At 50.2% G+C, this 19,439-nt stretch overlaps 10 protein-coding genes across 10 annotated transcripts; 6 read left to right on the top strand and 4 right to left on the bottom strand.

Moving 5' to 3' along the window:
• Positions 1-581: 581 nt before the first annotated feature.
• Positions 582-1,257, top strand: TrAtP1_006932 (uncharacterized protein; the record flags this gene model as incomplete). The annotated part of the gene is made up of 3 exons (XM_014082266.2): positions 582-594; positions 755-1,059; positions 1,123-1,257. The coding sequence occupies 3 exons, from the start codon at positions 582-584 to the stop codon at positions 1,255-1,257; spliced, it is 453 nt and encodes a 150-aa protein (XP_013937741.2).
• Positions 1,258-1,729: 472 nt separating this feature from the next.
• TrAtP1_006933 (uncharacterized protein) lies at positions 1,730-2,548 on the bottom strand (the record flags this gene model as incomplete). Its single annotated transcript, XM_014082265.2, has 2 exons — positions 1,730-2,145; positions 2,236-2,548. The coding sequence occupies 2 exons, from the start codon at positions 2,546-2,548 to the stop codon at positions 1,730-1,732; spliced, it is 729 nt and encodes a 242-aa protein (XP_013937740.2).
• A 487-nt stretch (positions 2,549-3,035) lies between these two features.
• TrAtP1_006934 (uncharacterized protein) lies at positions 3,036-4,113 on the bottom strand. The gene is made up of 4 exons (XM_014082544.2): positions 3,983-4,113; positions 3,806-3,831; positions 3,375-3,552; positions 3,036-3,301 (listed from the first exon to the last, which is right to left on the bottom strand). The coding sequence occupies exons 1-4, from the start codon at positions 4,033-4,035 to the stop codon at positions 3,244-3,246; spliced, it is 315 nt and encodes a 104-aa protein (XP_013938019.1). The 5' UTR covers positions 4,036-4,113; the 3' UTR covers positions 3,036-3,243.
• Positions 4,114-4,246: 133 nt separating this feature from the next.
• On the top strand, positions 4,247-5,472 carry TrAtP1_006935 (uncharacterized protein). Its single transcript, XM_014082264.2, has 2 exons — positions 4,247-4,707; positions 4,778-5,472. Exons 1-2 carry the CDS (start codon positions 4,378-4,380, stop codon positions 5,291-5,293), a joined length of 846 nt encoding a protein of 281 aa, XP_013937739.1. The 5' UTR covers positions 4,247-4,377; the 3' UTR covers positions 5,294-5,472.
• A 325-nt stretch (positions 5,473-5,797) lies between these two features.
• TrAtP1_006936 (uncharacterized protein) lies at positions 5,798-7,645 on the bottom strand (the record flags this gene model as incomplete). The annotated part of the gene is made up of 1 exon (XM_014082263.2): positions 5,798-7,645. One exon carries the CDS (start codon positions 7,643-7,645, stop codon positions 5,798-5,800), a length of 1,848 nt encoding a protein of 615 aa, XP_013937738.2.
• Positions 7,646-8,812: 1,167 nt separating this feature from the next.
• On the top strand, positions 8,813-9,259 carry TrAtP1_006937 (uncharacterized protein; the record flags this gene model as incomplete). Its single annotated transcript, XM_014082262.2, has 2 exons — positions 8,813-8,869; positions 8,930-9,259. The coding sequence occupies 2 exons, from the start codon at positions 8,813-8,815 to the stop codon at positions 9,257-9,259; spliced, it is 387 nt and encodes a 128-aa protein (XP_013937737.2).
• Positions 9,260-9,459: 200 nt separating this feature from the next.
• On the top strand, positions 9,460-10,254 carry TrAtP1_006938 (uncharacterized protein; the record flags this gene model as incomplete). Its single annotated transcript, XM_066113325.1, has 1 exon — positions 9,460-10,254. The coding sequence occupies one exon, from the start codon at positions 9,460-9,462 to the stop codon at positions 10,252-10,254; it is 795 nt and encodes a 264-aa protein (XP_065969411.1).
• A 912-nt stretch (positions 10,255-11,166) lies between these two features.
• On the top strand, positions 11,167-11,877 carry TrAtP1_006939 (uncharacterized protein; the record flags this gene model as incomplete). The annotated part of the gene is made up of 1 exon (XM_014082261.2): positions 11,167-11,877. One exon carries the CDS (start codon positions 11,167-11,169, stop codon positions 11,875-11,877), a length of 711 nt encoding a protein of 236 aa, XP_013937736.2.
• A 2,472-nt stretch (positions 11,878-14,349) lies between these two features.
• On the bottom strand, positions 14,350-15,769 carry TrAtP1_006940 (uncharacterized protein). Its single transcript, XM_014082260.2, has 3 exons — positions 15,210-15,769; positions 15,054-15,145; positions 14,350-14,971 (listed from the first exon to the last, which is right to left on the bottom strand). Exons 1-3 carry the CDS (start codon positions 15,658-15,660, stop codon positions 14,696-14,698), a joined length of 819 nt encoding a protein of 272 aa, XP_013937735.2. The 5' UTR covers positions 15,661-15,769; the 3' UTR covers positions 14,350-14,695.
• Positions 15,770-16,894: 1,125 nt separating this feature from the next.
• On the top strand, positions 16,895-19,146 carry TrAtP1_006941 (uncharacterized protein). Its single transcript, XM_014082259.2, has 5 exons — positions 16,895-17,332; positions 17,476-17,608; positions 17,696-17,762; positions 17,842-18,156; positions 18,227-19,146. The coding sequence occupies exons 1-5, from the start codon at positions 17,220-17,222 to the stop codon at positions 18,838-18,840; spliced, it is 1,242 nt and encodes a 413-aa protein (XP_013937734.1). The 5' UTR covers positions 16,895-17,219; the 3' UTR covers positions 18,841-19,146.
• Positions 19,147-19,439: the final 293 nt, after the last annotated feature.

The following is a 19,439-nucleotide window of genomic DNA, read 5'->3' on the forward strand; positions in this document are numbered from 1 at the left end:
ATCATTACCTTACCTAATCCAACCTGGAGCAGCACCAATGTTGCAAGCTGAACAGCACGCAAGCAACACCAAACAACTTACCGGTTAACGGAGGCTTTTTGTGAACCAGGGCGTAGAGACTGACGTTAAGTCGTTACCTAAGACAATTTGTCTCACCATGGAAAAAAGGAATTTCCTCCATCCGGCAGCCGCCGCCAAAAAAAAAACGCCTCCCAAAACCGTCAAAAGGCGTAGTCGTGACATCATCGTCATGACGAAATCGTTTTGCAAGCCAAGGGCATTCTTAGTATAGAGAATATACTTTGGGCGAAATCGAGATGCTAAGAGGGGAAAATTAAAGACGTAATTGATTGTTTTTTTGCTAGGTAGGTTAGTTCACTGGCCTTTAGCTCCTGCCTTGCCGATGAAGTTGGGCGGAATACAAATACCTGCTGGGTTTGCCTCTTTTTTACTTCCTTCTTGTAAGATCTGAGATCTGAAATAAAACGAAACCTCCTAAGACGACGATACAATAAATCTTCTTTGGCCTCTTCATCGCCTCATCTTCTCGAATTCATCACAGTAATCGAATCATCTCAAAAATGTCTCTTCAATGTAAGTCGAAAAGCTCACCAAAAGCTCACCAAATCTCACCAGAGCTTCCCCCCCTCTCATCATCTCGCCACTCTCCAACAAACCCCCCTCAACTCTTCAAATCATGAAAATCAAACCTCGTTTGGAAATACATTAGAAACTCATCAATATCCCCTCCCAGACTTCCCTCCCGTCAAGCCCTCGGCCATCGCCCTCGGCACCTTCTTCAACCACGGCGTCGACCTCGTCGTGCTCGCGCCCATCTTTGGCCAGACCTACCACCGCGCAAAGGCCTCCAACACCAAGGAGGAGTTTATCCGCTCGCGCGAGGCCGGCGGCGCCGCTCTCGCCTGGGGCACGTCCTTTGTGGGCTCGGCCCTGCAGAGCTACGGCGTGGGTGCGCTGCTCAATGCCACGGGCACGCTGAGCCACAAGGGCGCGGCGTATCTGGGCGCTCTCATCTTTGCCGCGACTTCAGCTCCCAGCGTAAGTTTCTATTGGATAGTGCCACTTGTCTTGTCGCTCAAGCTAATGCCTCATTCCTTGCAGTTCATCACTCAGGTCTTCAGTGAAAAGAGGCCTCTTGACACCGTCGGCGTCAATGTCGCTGCCAAAATACTCGAGACTGTCGGCCTGGCTCTGGTTCTCAACTGGTGGGGAACCAGGACCAACCCCTTTGAGTAAAGCAGACAAACTCTTTTCATAGTCTTTCCCCTGATGTACTTTTCGGGAGTTGGGATGGGAATCACCGAATATCATGTAGTAAAAAGGCCCATCACGTCTGATGGTTTACTGTAACAACAACTTTTATTAGTCTAATTTGAGAGCTTTGTTTCTATTGAAACACACCTTGGGAACATTATTTCACCATCGAATTGTAGTAACACTTAATAGTCACTGTTACCACAAAAAACAAAACCCCTGGCTAGAGCTGTAGTAAAAACGCAAAAGATTTTCCATTGATCAAGAAAGTACTTTATATACCTGAACGCCGCCGTTTGCCCCAACAAAGTTCTTGCTGCTGCAAGACATTCCCCCTCTGGTATTGTTAATGTACACCCAGATTAAGCGCTTCGCATCAACAACATCCCACTCCCAGACACATCATCCAAACACTTTCCTTATCTCCTCACCCTCTCTTTCATTTTGTTCTTCTTTACGCCTTGGATTCTCCCTTTGTCCAGAAAGACTGCTTGCTGCCCTCCTTCTGCACCAGCTTAACCAGAGAAGCATAAGTCTCGCTGTACGACTCCTTGTCATCATCCTCGTCCTTGTCAGCCTCCTTGGAAGCCTTCTTCTTGCCCTCGGCCTTCTCCATGATCATGACCACACTGGTAGGTCGCTTGGTCTTGGCCGCGGCACCGAGCTCAGCGCGTGATGTGACGAAGATGAAGGGCACGTTGTGATCCTCGCAGAGCACGGGCAGGTGTGAGATGACATCCATGGGGGAGATGTCGCCGGCGATGACGACGACGCCGGGGAAGGAGGTGTAGCCGGGGGCGCTGGGGGCGGACTTTCGCAGGGTCTTGACGACTTCCTTGACACCACGCTTGAGAGTACCATTCTTGGCGGCTATTTGAGTGTTTGTAGTCAGCAAATGTAGGCTCATCTGGTTTAAGCAGAAAACACCAAAAGGGTGTGCGTTCGTGGCTCAAGTCTTACCTTTTCGGATCGTCTTGTAGATCTTCTTCTGGCCCTTCTCATCAGCCAGAGGGACGGCAAAAGGCACAACCTTTCTCTCAAGGGCAACCTCGGGAGCCTTGTCCTCGTCCATGTCTGAGTCCTCAGAGCCCTTCACAGGCGAGATCTGGCCAGCGACATCCTGCTGCAGCTTCTCGTCCAGAGCAGCGGCGAGCTTCTCCTTCTTGTCCTTCTTGTCCTTCTTTTCCTTCTTCTCCTTCTTCACGCCGGACTCTTCGGTGCGCTTCTCCTTCTTCTCCTTCTTCTCCTTCTTGTCGGGTCGTTCAGAGGCCATGGCTGCTGTGTGTGTGATGCGAAAGCACGAGGGAAACGATGGAAAAATGAAGAATGAACAGGACAATTGAGTGCCTGAAGTTTATACAAAGGCTCAATCGACCAGACTTGATCCAATTAGCGTCTTTTACACCAATTGAGAGTCTTGCGCAACTTGGTCGCGTTTTTGTCAATGTCTTGTCGTCCTCGCACGATCGCTCTTCAAAAATTTCCTACTCAAGCCAAACTTTTTTTCTCGGTGAGGGGACCCTCTCAAATTTCTCGGCGTTTTGTAGGGCCGACGCCGAACAAGGTGAAGAATGCATCACGTGATGGGATTGCGAGCCTATCACGTTGAGCAAGATTCAGATGACTTAATCGAGCCGTGGATTTTTGAATCAGGAGTCATCTTTATGAGAAGATGCACCTCTTTAATTGCCAATCCATACGATATATGAATGAATTAAGCTGCTAAAGCTCATGGTTAATGTTGAGACAAGAGAGAGACATGAAAAGTGATTGCCATCTTCCGGCTTTTTGTTTCCATACATCGCCAAGTCATGCAGATATTTAAAGACGAGCGTTCTTTCAGCTCGTTTATTAATTAAAATAACTCGTAGAGCCAACCGTTTCTATTCTTTTTCACCTGATCTAGACGCTGATATACACTGGGTCTCCTGGACGCCCATAATCCAACAACACGAGCTATGCACCATTTTACTCCTCCTCGTCGCCAAACTCAGCACGGCCAGCCTTGGAGTTGAGGTAGTGGTTTCTATGCAGGGGTTAGCATTTTGACATTCAGATGTACTATCCACTAGTATTCCGTTGCAATTCGACAGTCGTACCTCTCGGTGGCCCAGTTCATCAGATAGTAGCCGGCCAGCATGGGAGGCAGCCAGTAGAAGATCTGGCCCTTGGTGCGGCGGAAGGTGTTGAAGATGGCATCGTGGGCAGCGCCGGCAAAGGGGTTTTGACGGTTGGCGGAGATACCGAAGTCGATGATGCCCTTCTGCTTGGCACCACCTATTTTCATCGTGTGTTAGCATTCGAGTGACTCTTTCGATATTCGCAGTTCGATCCAGGCTCGGGTGTCTGTCGCAATCCTTGTCCCTCAAGCAGCCCAATACGCTCTTTCCTTTCTTTTTCCCCAGCTCATCCCATCTCTTTCAATGTGCCAATGGACATCCATTCCTCTTTCACTCCCCCACCACCCACATCGTGCATCCTCTTTCGCGGTCCATCCATTGTAACGATTTGACAGGCAAAGTTCACTTACCAAAGGAACCCCAGTCGCCGAGCCAGCTAGTAGAGAAAAAAAGTCAGCATCACCATCAATTGGCCAAAAACATTCGGGTATAGGTAGGCGTCGCATCGTCGACTCTCGCATCTCGTAGAAAAGCCGCAAGTCGGTGGTACGATTGGCCGCATCTGCCGGAGGAGAGGCTGCACATACTGGTTTTGCTTGGGCGCAGGGGCGCCGCTGCGGAGGATCTGAGTAGGTCTCATCGTCGCGGATTAAGCAAAGAAAAGTTCGGTGTTGCGATTCCTGTTTTCGAGAGAAGAGCAGAGCGTGGAATGAGTTCGGGTTCGGAATTGGTGAAAACGCAGAGCATCCTCGCGGGTCTAGCCGAGCTTGCCCGAATAGGCATGGCGCGCCTGCTCGGGCGGAAAATCAAATCAAGCACCACCAACTGCGGGACAATCGATCGAGTCGAAACCTCATAGGCAGAGCTTAGAGCTTCGTAAACCGCAGAAGAGCCAGTTTCACGCAGCTCTTTCGTGATCATCTGGGATTCAATCACCCCCCTCGAGACGCTTTTTCAGTGTTTGTAAAGCTACGATCCCAAGATGGCGGCCTTTGCGCGGACTCTCAACCTCATGTACCGCATGGCCATCCCGGCCTCTGCCGGCGCATTCCTCCTCTCACAGTCCATTTACGATGTTCGCGGTGGCACAAGAGCCGTTATTTTCGACAGATTGTCCGGTGTCAAGGAGGATGTCATCAACGAGGGAACGCACCTTTTGATTCCTTGGGTGCAGAGGAGCATCATCTTTGACGTGCGGACGAAGCCCAGGAACATTGCCACAACCACTGGCAGCAAGGATCTCCAGATGGTCAGCTTGACGCTGCGAGTTTTGCACCGGCCAGACGTCAAGGCCCTGCCAAAGATTTACCAGGTAAATATGTTTCTACTCCTATCAATCAACTACACTTTGGACTGTTAGCTAATACGACTCGAAAATGTAGAACCTCGGCGCAGACTACGATGAGAGAGTCCTCCCCTCCATCGGAAACGAAGTCCTCAAGGCCATCGTCGCCCAGTTCGACGCCGCCGAGCTCATCACCCAGCGCGAGGCCGTCTCACAGCGCATCCGCAGCGACCTCACCCGCCGCGCCGCCGAGTTCAACATTGCCCTCGAGGACGTCTCCATCACCCACATGACCTTTGGCCGCGAGTTCACAAAGGCCGTCGAGCAGAAGCAGATTGCCCAGCAGGACGCCGAGCGTGCGCGCTTCATTGTCGAAAAGGCCGAGCAGGAGCGCCAGGCCAACGTTATCCGCGCAGAGGGCGAGGCCGAGAGTGCGGAGACGATTAGCAAGGCTATTGCCAAGGCTGGTGATGGACTGGTGCAGATTCGAAAGATTGAGGCGAGCAGAGAGATTGCGCAGGCGCTGTCGTCGAACCCCAACGTGGCGTATCTGCCTTCGGGAGGAAAGGGTGGCAGCGGAAGCCAGTATCTGCTGTCTGTAGGCAGGGCGTGAGGCGGATTTGTAGGAATAATGGAAAGGTAAGGCACGTATGGAGAGCACACCCGCTCACTGCTGGGTTAGGGTATTGGCAGGGGGGGATCAAATCACGACAATCTTGTACTTTTAGCTATAGCAGGCCCGGAGAGGCCTGTCATTGAAGAATAAAAAAAAAGAAACCCATGCTCTATTCTTGGCGCCCAAATTATTGTAAAGCTCCTAAATGCAATGCATGCTTGAGCTAGGCTAAGTAAAGTCTCCGTATCCTATGAGCAAGATGATCAAATTCAAAGCAACCAACGCAAACGTGTGGATGGGTATTCAACCTGGACGCTCCAATGGGTTTTCAGCCTAGAGGTATTCAGCCTAGACACTCCCCTATAACTCTCCGAGCAACAGAATATCCTCAGCTTCAAGCAAGCCGGAACCGGTTCTCGATAAATGCCTCTGTAAGGACGCCTCCACCTTCGGGGGGGCGTAATCTCGCCATCAACAACCCGCCAGCCTTTTCTCTTCAAGTCATTCCACACATCCATGACCCGTAGTCGAACCAAATCTCCAGCCGCTCTGGCATCCTCTCCAGAGTCGTGACCAAGCATCTTCGGTCCCGTCTCCTGCTGGATCTTGACATTCAGGTGAACGCTCATCAAGGTCTTGAGGCCAAAGCGATATGGCAGACCCATTCTGTGGGGGTAGAGCAAGACGGTGTCGATGATGGTCGGGTGCACGACGCGGACGGCGTTGAGGTCGTTTTCTAGACCGTGGCCCATGAGGGGCGTTGACGGGGATATAAGCGAGAAGAGAAGGTCTCGCGCAACTTCGGGGGGAAGAAACGATTTTGAGCTTTCTCTTCTTAGATTTCACCTCGCCGTCTTCGCTTCCCGTCTCTTCGCCTCCCTTAGCCGGCTTGAGATCGTCGTTGACGGACCAGGATTCAGCTCCAGCGAGATCTTCGGGCCAGACGCCTGAAAATCGAGAATTGAGATCCAAGATTTCTCCTATGGGTTGGACCAGGGCGTCGAGCAAGTCTTCTCCGGCAGGCCATGATGTAGCTGTCAGACGCACCAACTCAAGGCCGTGGACCGTGTAGCACATTTCGCAGTCAAAGCAGACTGCTCTATCCGTGGGAGCGATAGGATTCTCCGGTGTCTCTGCAAAGTTGAGAACAGCAGCCAGCCGTTTGGGGTCGCTTGCTTTGAAGACGTGGTGCTCGTGAGTGAAGCATCCGGCCGAATCGCCAACTTCTTCGCCACAGCAGTGGTATCGTTTGGGCACTCTTGTCTTGTCACCGGGCTGCTTTTCTGGGATATAGGTCTTGCCCCAGTGGAACTTGCAGGCTCCTCCAGTTGTCAAGGCGCCATCCTCCTCTCTCCGTCCAGGGAAGACCTGGAATCTCTGCTGGCAACGATCGCATTTCTCCCATCCCTTTCCCGCTTCCATACCATCCAAGGCCGATTTGATTTGCTCCTCTGTTGGAACGGTGGGGACGTATCCATGGGGTCCCATGTTGTCGATTGGCGTGACGATGCGTTTCAATAGTTGAACTTCTTGTGCGTTTGTAAGGCCAGTCTCGATCTTTTTAGGCTCTCCGTCAACCATGTCGTCTTTCTTGAGCTTTTTCTGGGCATCTTGCTTTTCTTTGGCCCGGGTCTCTTTCCACTGAGCCGCAGTCATGCGCTTATATTGCATGACCTTGTTCTTCATGACGTTTGAGTAGACGGCTGGCTTTTCTATAGCGCAGGCTTGCTCTTCGTCAAGAGCTCTGATGATGAGGTCTTGGTCAGACAATAGTAGATTCTTCTCTTGGTTTGTGACACTCTTCTTCAGTTCCTCATTTAGGCGTTTGAATTCCTGGTGCACAAGTCTGAGGAGTTTGAGCCGGATCTCATGGCTAGCTGGGGAACTTTTGAGTAGTCGAGGATTGAGAGTCTCAGCTTTCTTTGATTTTGGCATAGCCGTAGTCTTGGATCCGGATAAAGCACTTGTTTGATTCTTTGCAGCTGAGGGAGAAGGGGCAGGATTCTCTGCAGTCTGGGTTGTTGAGGGTGCAGCCTTTCTTTTGAGTGGAGGAGGAGAGATGGAACGCGTGGCGCTTTGGGGCAGAACTGGCTTCTTATGTTCCTCTTTCGTTTGCTTGGTCTGACCATTGGCGGCTACACCCGTTTGTGTTTTGAGGGAAGCGTCGTCGACCTTTAGGCGTTTGTTCGGCCGATCCTGGTCTGGAGGTGACAATATATCACTCTTTGCCGGCTCGCCAACACTGTCTCCATCGGCCTTGCTGTTGTCTTTTTCATGTCCGAATATACACTGAAAGGCTGTGCATTTATTGCCTGCTGGGCAGGGAATGTGCTTGAGTGAGAGGCTCATGATGGCCTTGCAGCACTGAAAGTGAGGAACAAGTGACGCGTGATCTAGATTTGGACAGGCAAAAGGTTCATTTGCGCGGCATCATGTGAGCAGAAGTGTGTAATGAGGCGTTTGTATGTTCCGTCAAAGCAAACGACTGAACAATTTGCTCAAATGTTTGTCAAGCCACAGATGATTGTTTGGTTGATGATTGGAAACAATTAAAGATACACGGTACGCTGCATCTGAGCCTCTAGAACTGCAGGGGGGCGAGCCAGGGGCGAGCCAGGGGCGGAAGCGCCGACATTTAGGCGCGAGGCTGCCGAGCAGAAGCGCTGGGGACACTAAAGGGCCGCTAAGTAACAATGACGGGGGGTGCTAATGTCTTTAAATTGTGTGCTTGTGCAGTGATTCAGTGATACTGCTGTTGATGCCACTTGACAGAGAAGTAGCTGAACCAGATGGTAGATGGAATATGCAGTCTAGTTTTTGTAAACTAAGTTGAAAGCTTTGATTTTGTTTTATTCCCATGTTTTGTCTCTATACTTTGTTTGGCTACAAGAACTGCCAGACTGTGTATTGCGTGTGACAGCGTGCATCAATTTGCTCAAATGTGAACACTTTTACTACTATTTAGAAGCATCCAATAACTGGTCCTATTCATACGTCCAGAGGTCATGAAGAGATATGGATTCAACCATAATAGCAAAACAGAAAAGATTTACCTTTCCAACTGTTTCAGTCGTGCACTTAAGTTCTCTAGGCAAAAGTAGGTAGGTATTACCTCACTTTCCCGGGTAAGGACCCTGAAAAATCCAAGCTCGACTTGTTGTATTAGCACGATTTTTAATATATATTCATGTTGGTAACAGACACTGTTTATTATTTCAAATCCATGGAATCTTTTGATTTACTGGAAAACATGGCTGTGATCTTTCCGCTGCCAAGTTTCACTACAGCTTGTAAACAGCACCTACAAGGCTATGGGTGCCTGTGGATATCAGCCCACCTCCTAGCTCCGGTAAATACGGCCCGCGAGCGATTACGCATCCTCTTTCAACGTGCCTCGGACATGCCCTACGTAATGCGTGTAAACGCCTATTTCCACCCCTTTCGCCGTTACAGCCTCTTCTGCAGCAAATGTCTGCTCGCCTGGCCGGCTCAAGACTTCTAGGTGCAGCGCTCACCATGGATTTCGCCGGCGGAAGCAACAAGGCGGACCACCTCTGCGTCCTGGTTCATGGAGTGAGTTTTTGGAACAGCCTCTGAGATGCATCTGTCTGGGCTAACTTGGGTCTCGAAAAGCTATGGGGGAATCCGAACCACATGAACAACATTGCCAAGACACTGCGAGCCCAACATTCCCCTGACGACCTCTATCTTCTGCTGGCCAAGCGGAACAGCGGCAGTTTCACGTACGACGGCATCGAGCTTGGTGGCGAGCGAGTCTGCGCCGAGATTATAGAAGAGCTCAAGACTATTGAGAGCAATGGCGGCAAGATAAGGAAGCTGAGTGTTGTAGGATACTCTCTCGGCGGGCTGGTGTCGCGATACGCAGTTGGCCTGCTGTATGCAAAGGGCATTCTGGACTCAGTTGAGTGCATGGTGGGCACCTTTCAACCCTCTAGTTTGTAAGAGAGAGAGGCTGGATATTGACAATCAAGGACAGAACTTTACGACGTTTGCTTCGCCACATCTGGGCGTACGAACTCCTCTTAAGGGATGGCACAATCACATATGGAATGTGCTGGGCGCGAGAACATTGTCAATGTCGGGGAGCCAACTATTCACCATTGACAAGTTTCGAGACACTGGACGCCCCCCTACTCTCTGTCATGGCCGACCCGCAGTCTATTTTTATGCTGGGGCTGCAAAAGTTTAGAAGACACACGTTGTACAGCAACATTGTTAATGATCGAAGTGCGGTTTACTATACGACCTGTATAGAAAAGACGGATCCATACAAGGATATAGACCGGGTCAAAGTCAACTTTCTCAAAGATGGTGAGGGTGTGCTACTAGATGCTGCGCATCCCTTCTCTCCGCGACCCAAGGTTCCCGCGCCAATCACCATTTCATCGTTGACCGAAACGGGCGTGCGATGGCTGAGAGGAATTCCATTCATGGTCACAGTGGGTGTTCTGGTGCCCATTGGCGTGGTGGCATATCTTATCAATTCAGTTTTTCAAACCATACGAAGCACAAAGCGCATCAAGCTACACGAAGGCGGCCTGGCGGGCATCGACATAAGGGAATACCGGGTCCCAATACTGATCAAGGAGTTTCGTGAAGAGGTCGAACACGTCTACGAGGCCTTGAACAACTCGCAGCACCAAGAATATCTGGCAGACGAAGACGAAGACGAAGAGACGGGCATGAACGCAGAGGACAGAAGCACAATGGCCCGAGAGAGAAGAATGTCCATCCCTACGCAGCCAACGCTGGCCTTGGCACCTTGCCAGTTCGAGATGATTCGATCACTAAACTCACTCAAATGGCGGAAATACCCTGTTTGGATCCAGAAGGATCGACACACGCATGCTGCCGTCATTGTGCGTTTTGAGAAGAAGACGTTTAACGAGGGTTGGGTGATTCTGCGGCACTATGCGGGCGAGGAGTTTCTGCTATAGCCTTGCTTTTTACTGTAGAGAAGACGAAGGATGGTAGCATTGCTGAGCGGGGTTGCGGAACAGCGGCTATAACGGCGATAAATTCGCCGATGTACACGATATCTTCTGGGGGGATTTCCCCTCTTTGTTCTGGTCATTTATCATACACATATAGGTAATACGGGATTATACTACTTGCGTGTACGAGGTAGCACATAGACCTGCATAGGTACTGCTAGTAGTTCGCATAGTAGAGGGACGGCATATAGCATGGATGCCAGTTAATGGAACATTTGATTAGTTTAGTAATGCTTAGCAGCTCAACAGTCCGATGGCTGCATGGCCCGGGGTGCGGCTGGATCTCGAATATGCTGGAGTTTGCCACCGCATGCTGCGACGATGTGACGGCTCAGTGAACAAACAGTGAACAAATGGCGCTGTAATCCAGCAGAGCTATGGTGGGGGTCGCCAGCCCGGAGCTTAGCCAGCTGCGCTGCGTGGGCAAAAGGCCGGTCACGTGAAGCTGCCACCCCGGATTGGGCTCGCGCGAAGCCTTTTCCCCTCACCGGTGGCCAATCACAGCCCCGCCGACCGCGTGCTTATAGCCGGCAGAAAAGTTGATGCTCGTGCCACTGACCTCTGCCGTCAGTCGATTTCATTTCCTCGACCAGAGGCTTTGGAAGCGCCTGCTCCCCTTTTCTTCTGCGCTGTATCTTGTGCTGCTTCTCTTTGTCTCCTTGTTGTCACGATTGTCTGGTTCACGAACGCTGCTTGGAATGCGCGGATGCCGGCTTAGCGAAATTGACGTCGAGTGATTGAGGCTTCTGACAAGAGAGCGTTTGCGCCTTTGACGTCTTCGAACTGAGTCTCCGCACGGAGAGCAGCAGCATATCAGGACAATTCACCTCAATTACGACTCTAACAACATTCACAATGGTTCTCACGCACTCCACCAACCACACCTACTCTCATCCTTTCCCGACCGTCACCCTCGCCTACTTCCTGCGATACTCGTCTCCTCAGCTCAACCCATTCGCCGCTCACGTCCTGAGCACCGACACTATCTCCAGCCATGTCGACCCGGAAACGCAGCGTCTCTACACCACCCGCATTCACCTGAAGAAGAGCCGCATGCCCAGCGCAGTATATAAACTGCTGCCCGCCAGCGTCTCAGGTGGCGGCTCTGGTGAAAAGGCCTCGTACATTCTCGAGACCAGCGTTGTGGATATCAAGCAAGGATGGATGAAGACGGAGAGCCGCAACCTCAATTTCACCGGTGTGCTGTCGGTGGTTGAGAAGCAACACTTCAAGGTGCCGAGCACACCCGAAGCGATTGCGCGGAACGAGACGGATGTCAATTCCAGCGTCTCGTTCAAGTCACGGCTCGGAGAGAAACTCAGAGGCAAGCTTGGCCAAGCCCAGGAGAGCAGCGGCACCGGCTGGCTACCTGGGCTGCTTGGTGGACTTGGCGCAAAGGGCATTCAACGAAGCATTGAGAGCCTCGCCTCCACCAAGACCATTGACCAGCTCAGCAAGAGCCGAGACGGCATGCGGCTTGTCCTCGAGCGCCTCCGCAATGGAGGTGTCATTGGAGTCATGGAGAAGCTCCGCCAAGAGCGCCAGAGACAAACCATGACCATGTAACAACATCACAACTATAACAAAAAAGGAAAAAAGGAAAAAAAAAAACGACACGAACCAAAAAGGAGCCGTGTGCCGGGCTGGATGAAACTGTCGGAACAGGCTGGATATCGCCCGCAACGCACATCAAACTTTCATGATAACGGATCTCTGTACCCCTACATTGTATACTACCACTCTTGTTTTCCCCTTTCTAACCTTAGCAAGGCGCTGCATGGGTTTTTTTATTTGATATTATATTGGCGTTATTAGGACCGCAAAAAATGGCCGCGGTGGAGTCGAAGTGCTGGCTTGCTGAGGAACAAGAACAATTTCCTTTGCTGTACCAAGTCACGCATGTGGAAGAAAAGTGTGACATCCCCTCTCTTGCATTGGGCCAAGATATTCTTTATGAAAAAAGGAATAAAATTATTCAAAACGATATCTCTTTGATGCTTGATAATGTGACGTCTGCCTTAATAGGACTGTGCTCTTTGAGATTTGCATGTCCATGTAGGAAGTTGATATAAACTCTTCATCTATGTATAGAAGTGCATAGATGACGGATAGCATCGAGCATTTTGGGACAAGCACCGTAGGCCGGCTCGAGCCAAACTGTCGATCCGGGCTGATCAGACCGGATGGAAGCGGACGGACGATCTTCTAGCTTGACGTCTCACAAGCAGGTTTCTAGTCTCCCACAAGGGAAAGTATGCAGGCCTACCTAGGCAGTGTAAAATGCAACGCCCTTAGACAATGCCTCTCCGGGCCAAATCTTGGATCAGGCAGTCGAGCTGTGGTATTTCCTCAATCTGTCCCGCCAACTCCCAAAATCTATCCCCAGCTGTCAAACTTGCCTTGAAACAGCCACAAAAGCTAAACCATTGAGCTGCCTGGTAGCTCACTATTTCCCATGGAATGCGTGCCAGCAAGTCACTAGTAGAACGCCAGTCTGTTAATATTATTCGCCATGATGTAAAAATTTGTTTCAAAAAAGCATAACAGGATGAACGAGGGCCGCACAAGAAGAAGAAAAAAGAAAGTACCTAACAGTATCATAATAGTATCTCTGTCTGTTTAAATATACATGTATCTTGTAAAAGTCACAGTGTAGTTGTATATATTAATCTCGTGCATTGTTGCCATGGCATCAACTGCAATTGGTGCCGATGATAAAAGAATTAGTAGAATCCACCTCTATTCGTTCCATTTCTCTGGATATTGCCATTTCGAATGAAGCGTTGTAGACGATACTCTATTCTGCTCCGTTGTTCCATGACCATCAATGGACGTGGACTGGCAATCATCATTGCACGAACATCAGTACGTATATGTATGTTTCTTTCCCCCTCTCTCTACATAAACTTGCTATCTCATTTTATTTTTCCATACCGGAACGGGGAACTGATGGATTGAGGAGCAAATCGCATACATTCACTCAGAAAAGTAGACCCTGACGTACCTCCGGATTTAACATGCCACTTCTACAAGTAAGACGATCCTTGAAATAGTATACACTTTTCTTCCTGGCTGACGGTTGCATAACACTTTTAGGTCCGATGATTGTAGAGAAAATACTGTTAGCTATAACTTCAAAGTCTCGGTAAAAGAGATTGATAAGATCATCCCCAGCAACGTTGGCAGCGTAGTGATCCAGGGTCCTGACTACATGGCTACGACGAGGAGACCGAAGGGCCATGGTAGTTGATAAAGAACAGAAATCGGATATGAAGTCTCTGGGGGCTGGATAATTTAGCTATGGCTAGTTTATAAAGCATATTGGTTATCCCCCGAGGCTGGACCTATACTATGAAGATGGCTTGCATGGCTAATTTGAAACCTCTCTATTTCTGCAGTTATTGCTCTTAATGACAGAGCGACCCAAGTGGTGTTACATGGCGAACCGGGCTGAGAGAGTCTCCTAGTCTATGGATGGAATATTGCAGGAGATGCCCAAGTTTGTACAAGAGTCGGCGAGGCTGTTTTATGCTCCATTCGCTCCCTGCTACTGCTTCTTAATGTTTGCCCGGCTTTCCCCAGGACATACCAGTGAACAGATAGATTGAGAAGATACCCCAGCGTGTAGTCGGCCTACGACCTAAAAGTTGATAAGATCCCCTTTGTTGATATCTGAGGGATCTGATGAGAAGTTGCTAAAAAGTATTTGAAGATGTGATGATCAAACTGTCATGGCAGTCTGTGAAAAGATGTTTATACCTTTGAAGAGGAATATTTAAATTGCCCAGTAAAAATCTTAGCCATGGCGTCCGTCCTATGTAGTGCTTTTACTGCTTCTACCTTAATCACCGAGTAGGAAGTCATATTTCGTCAACTCCTATTACATGCAGATCTGATAGTTCTGAGGATCAGATGATATCACTTCCGTATAAAGCCTCGCTGGCTATTCTCGCGAGTTACCCACATCTGATCCGTTCATGGGTTGAGCATTGCCTCACTGGTAAATGAGCTATTAACACAGGCTCTTTCATTAACTCTATCAAACCGCAGCACTCATATTATCAACGACCCTCCTTCTCGTTATGTTGAATGTAAAGCTCTAAATTAAAAATCAGTGTCTTGTTGTATCATCTACAAAACAATGTATCCCCCAAAATGCTTTGTGTGTATCTAGGCATATTAATAACTTGTGTAGTATAATCCGCGTTTCCCAGGTAACAAAGTGTTGGGTATCAAATCCCGCCGTTTCCCATCTACTCCAATTGTCATTTCACAAAGGAAATAAAAACAAAACCAGGGGTAAATCTACCCATGCATGCATGCGTGCGCACGTACACTTCCCTCCCACCCCCTTTCTTTGATCTCTCCATCTTGTTCTGTAGTTTTATTCTTTTTCTTTTTCCGTTGAATCGCCCACCACATCTTGTAGAAAGTTCTTGGCAAAGCGAGAACACTGCTCAAAAGCCTTGTCAAAGCCATCCTGGCCACCATAATAGGGGTCGCTGACGACTTCTGGCTTCTTGGTGCCGCTGTAATCGCCGTAGAGCATCACCTTGGCCTTGGAGTCTTTGTTTTCGCGCTTGAGGCGTTCGAGGTCTGAGAGGTTGGAGAGGTCCATGGCGAAGATGTAGTCGAATCTGTCAAAGTCGCTTCGCGTAATCTAGACACAGAGATCAGTCAGCTATTCCGTCGCATAATCCCGATACCAGAGAAGTGTATGGTGGGAGTCAAGGCCAACTTACGCGGCGCGCATCGTGATCGTAGTCGAAGATGTCGTGCTTCTCCAGAGTCTCCAGAGTCCGATCATCTGGTGGTTCGCCCGCATGATACGCAGCTGCAGGGACATGGTCAGCATCTCGTCCAACACCTCGAACCGCTTTTTGTCGGCCGTTACGAACCTGTTCCGCAGGAATCAACGTCTCCAATCTTCTCCTTGTACTGCGGCTGTGCCGCCATGTGTCTGAAGATTCCCTCTGCCATCGTCGACCGGCAGATGTTGCCCAAACATACGAATAGGACCGACACGGGTTGGCCGGGCAAATAGGCCTGTCTCTGCACCACTGCTTGTTGTTGCGCTGCGGTCAAGGACGCCGTTCGGTTTGGTCGCACGGGAAACATGTTGCTGACGCTCGAAATAGCACGCGAGTGAAATTCAACGGTAAAAGGAAAGAAAGGAGAGCGTCTGGTCAAAGACGGCGCAGATGTAAGAAGCAAGTCGAGGTCGGCACGTCCATTGGTAATAACAGAGCCATGTAAACCGTCTATCCTTACATGGAATAGGACCTGCACCCCACATACGGAGTTGTGCTGGAAAGGCGCTGGTGAGCGGCGGCTTAAATTACCGAGCATTACCCTGCGCCTGAAGATGCTGCCATTCTCCCCTTTCTACCGATGGGCAATCTCATTGGCTCTGTTTGGATCCAGGAGAGATGATGTATGACGAGCTGATGTATGGGAACATGCACGGACACCGGGAATGCTCCATGAAGGAACTGGCACAGGCGTATTTATAGCGGCGATTGGTCTCCTGTCACTAGCCCTTGTCTTGTCTAAGACAGCCTTGGACAGGGCGATGCGATAGTGTTGATGTGCCGGTCTGGCATGCGGGTCTCGGGAGTGGCTGCGGTCGAGCGAATAGGCCAGCCTTGGGAGCTGACAAGGACAAGGGCAATGCAGAGGAGATGCGCAAGGTCAGATGTAGTTTTGGATATGCATAACATGGCTGTCTGAGTCTGGAGGCCGAATATCGCATCTGCCGTGTTGGTTCAACCAGCCCTGATCGCTGAGTAGTACATGCACTTTGTATATATCAAGAACTTGCCAAGACTGCTGTTTTCCTTTTCTTCACGCTGGCCGCCGCTGCCGCTCGTTTCGGCCCACTCCGCTGGCTGTTGGTACATGGAGGTACAATCAACAACTCTTTAACAACTGTCCACCAAGATCCCCACGCCGAGGTCTTTTGGTTCAGATTTGGTGAATTCCATGTCAAAACTCTTCAAGACCCCGCCGTATTGGGTTACATCAGGCTCTAGCCTCATGGTTGCGTAGATGCAATGTAGCAGTGCCATGGTGGCGCTATCTATAGCCAGGATTACCTACACAAATGTCATGAGGCATGTGACGACTCTCCACGATCTGACAATGTGAAGAGCTTGAAACTTGCTTGACATGGACCCAACTCGCCAACTCGCCAACCCGTGGAAACGCCTCAGTTCCAGCCTCTTGTCGTGCCAAACGCGCCAAGAGGAGGAAGAGGGTACTTCATATGCCAGGCCTGATTGCGCGCGGCTAGTGATGCCATCACATCTCGGATGCCCGCTGCGATTGGCTGCCGCGCTGGCCTCGACGTGATTGCTGGTTTCCTGCCGTCGTATCCATCAGTCGTTTATCCACCCAGAGCACAGCGCTCGCTAGTGCCGCCGAGCTGATGTTTGTCGGACGTTGCCATAGGCTCTGCTGAGCTTCGTATTACGGCGCAGCCAACCACGGCTCGCGCTGCCAGCCCGGATGCCCAATGGAGTATGTATGTGCATGCGTGTAGTTTTACAGTAATTTTCTTCACAGCCTGGCCGCGTACTCGAACGTCTCATTCTTGTCCTGTTTGAAACCTGCTCTCGCAATCTCTTCCTTCTCTCTTCCTTCTCTCTTCTCTCTCTCTACCTACGTTGAGTTGCTGCCACCACCATCACTTGTCCACATATGGACACGAGTTTCGGCCCCGCGATTCAAAGTCCTGCCTTTCAGTCGATCCCGGCTTTGGCGCCAGAACAAGCTCCCGACAGCACTGTACAGCCCCCCCTGAAAGCTCCAGCCCACAGCGGCTCAGCGCAGACATAAACCCCTCTTCTCCCCCACACGCCTCGAGAAATCCAAGGCCACTTCACGCAACAACTCCCACAAGCGCAGCCATGGCGGATCTCCAAGGACGCAAAGTATTCAAGGTCTTCAACCAGGACTTTGTAGTTGACGAGCGCTACACCGTCACCAAGGAGCTTGGCCAGGGAGCGTATGGAATTGTTTGGTGAGTTGCCAGCGCTTACACCCCGCATACCCTTGACGATGCATGTCTCCTGCTATTGATGCTGGCTTGGAGCCTCCCCACCGCCATCATCGAGACCAAATTTTTTTTTTTTTTTTTTGCTAACGATATGAACTCGATAACAGCGCCGCGGTCAACGGACAGACCAACGAGGGCGTCGCCATCAAAAAGGTCACCAATGTCTTCAGCAAGAAGATCCTCGCCAAGCGCGCCCTGCGCGAGATCAAGCTGCTGCAGCACTTCCGCGGCCATCGCAACGTGAGTGACAGCCCGGCCTGTCGAGCATTATACGACGATTGCGATTGAATATTCTACACGAAAGCTGACGCCTACGGAACCTGATAGATCACATGTCTCTATGATATGGATATACCGCGACCAGACAACTTCAACGAGACATACCTCTACGAGGGTCAGTACCAGGACAGTCTCCTACAGAGGCTGGACATGTCGATTCAATACATGGCCGCATGGCTAACCGTTCCATACAGAACTGATGGAGTGCGACCTGGCGGCTATTATTCGTTCCGGCCAGCCACTTACAGATGCCCACTTCCAATCCTTTATTTACCAGATCCTCTGCGGCCTCAAGTACATCCACTCCGCCAACGTTCTCCACCGAGACTTGAAGCCGGGCAATCTGCTTGTGAATGCCGATTGCGAGTTGAAAATCTGCGATTTCGGCCTTGCTCGTGGCTTCTCTGTCGATCCCGAGGAGAATGCCGGGTATATGACTGAGTATGTTGCCACGAGATGGTACCGTGCGCCAGAGATTATGTTGAGCTTCCAGAGCTACACAAAAGCTAGTACGTGGATTCCGGTTTCATATTTCAGGGTTTATCCGTTGTAATGTACAAGTTCTAATCAAATTTGCAGTTGATGTATGGTCTGTGGGCTGCATTCTTGCTGAGCTCCTGGGAGGCAGACCGTTCTTCAAGGGTCGGGACTATGTCGACCAGCTGAATCAGATTCTGCACATTCTCGGAACACCAAACGAGGAAACCCTCCGTCGCATCGGATCGCCTCGAGCCCAAGAATACGTCCGCAACCTACCATTCATGCCAAAGAAGCCCTTCCCAGCTCTGTTCCCCGATGCTAACCCCGACGCCCTCGATCTTCTCGACAAAATGCTTGCCTTTGATCCTTCGCAGCGTATCAGCGTCGAACAGGCCCTCGAGCACCCGTACCTTCACATATGGCACGATGCGTCTGATGAGCCCGACTGCCCCACGACGTTCAACTTCGACTTTGAGGTGGTTGAGGATGTTGGTGAAATGCGAAAGATGATTCTGGACGAAGTTTTGCGTTTCCGACAACTTGTGCGAACAGCCCCTGCTTCTGGCAACCAAGCCGCCGCTCAGCAGATACAAGTCCCAATGCCCCAAGCTGGCGGCCAATGGACGGCAGAAGACCCGCGACCGCAGGAATACATGGGCCACGCCAATGGGCTTGAGCAGGATCTTGCAGCAGGCATGGACATTAGGAGATAAATGCGTTGAAAGCAATCAAGTTACAGTTTAGCATGCATGTCTATTGGTGTTTGAAACAAGAGTTATAAAGAAGACTATGTCAAGAGGCTCCATCCATCACCCATGGATTTACAGCGGGACAGAACAGCGAAAATACAAGAGAGGGGAGTTGATTTATTGGGAAGCCAGTTTGCCGACGTTGGAAACGGCCAAAATGTGTGTGTTGAAATGGAGCGAAACTTGGGACGAATACTGGATATCTACAATACACTCTCCATAGCCCATCCGAGCATAATTTTCTGAATGATTAATACAGCCTCTGTACCCATGGTCTGCTCCTTGTTGCAACTAATTCTTCTTTTTGTCCTAGTGCTGATAATAGAGGAGGCGAGGCTGACTTCCACGGTAGTTGTCGCAACTAAGCTTCAGAACCAGGCTGTATAGCCTCTGTAGTGTAAAGAAAGACAGAATCTAGAGAACATTACAGAACACAATGGGTGAGAATTTAATAATCTAGCCTCAAGTCTTGTGGCGTACGATATGAAACTGCCAATGCTACCCAGGTTCTCGTGAGATTTTAAAGCGAACTGGGGGGGCTGAACCAAGCCAGGTTACGAATG

Source organism: Trichoderma atroviride, chromosome 3, assembly GCF_020647795.1.
Source record: "Trichoderma atroviride chromosome 3, complete sequence".
Taxonomy (NCBI): domain Eukaryota; kingdom Fungi; phylum Ascomycota; class Sordariomycetes; order Hypocreales; family Hypocreaceae; genus Trichoderma; species Trichoderma atroviride.

Bases quoted from the DNA above. Each gene is read 5' to 3' on its own strand.
- TrAtP1_006934 (XM_014082544.2), bottom strand. From the start codon at position 4,035: ATGAGACCTACTCAGATCCTCCGCAGCGGCGCCCCTGCGCCCAAGCAA. The intron at 3,832-3,982 runs GTATGTGCAGCC...TTTCTCTACTAG, and splicing joins CCTGCGCCCAAGCAAAACCA to CTGGCTCGGCGACTGGGGTT. The intron at 3,302-3,374 runs GTACGACTGTCG...ACCCCTGCATAG, and splicing joins ATGAACTGGGCCACCGAGAG to AAACCACTACCTCAACTCCA.
- TrAtP1_006935 (XM_014082264.2), top strand. From the start codon at position 4,378: ATGGCGGCCTTTGCGCGGACTCTCAACCTCATGTACCGCATGGCCATC. The intron at 4,708-4,777 runs GTAAATATGTTT...TCGAAAATGTAG, and splicing joins CCCTGCCAAAGATTTACCAG to AACCTCGGCGCAGACTACGA.
- TrAtP1_006940 (XM_014082260.2), bottom strand. From the start codon at position 15,660: ATGCTCGGTAATTTAAGCCGCCGCTCACCAGCGCCTTTCCAGCACAAC. The intron at 15,146-15,209 runs GTTCGTAACGGC...ATGTCCCTGCAG, and splicing joins CGTTGATTCCTGCGGAACAG to CTGCGTATCATGCGGGCGAA. The intron at 14,972-15,053 runs GTAAGTTGGCCT...CTCTGTGTCTAG, and splicing joins ACGATCACGATGCGCGCCGC to ATTACGCGAAGCGACTTTGA.
- TrAtP1_006941 (XM_014082259.2), top strand. From the start codon at position 17,220: ATGGCGGATCTCCAAGGACGCAAAGTATTCAAGGTCTTCAACCAGGAC. The intron at 17,763-17,841 runs GTCAGTACCAGG...CGTTCCATACAG, and splicing joins CGAGACATACCTCTACGAGG to AACTGATGGAGTGCGACCTG. The intron at 18,157-18,226 runs GTACGTGGATTC...TCAAATTTGCAG, and splicing joins CCAGAGCTACACAAAAGCTA to TTGATGTATGGTCTGTGGGC.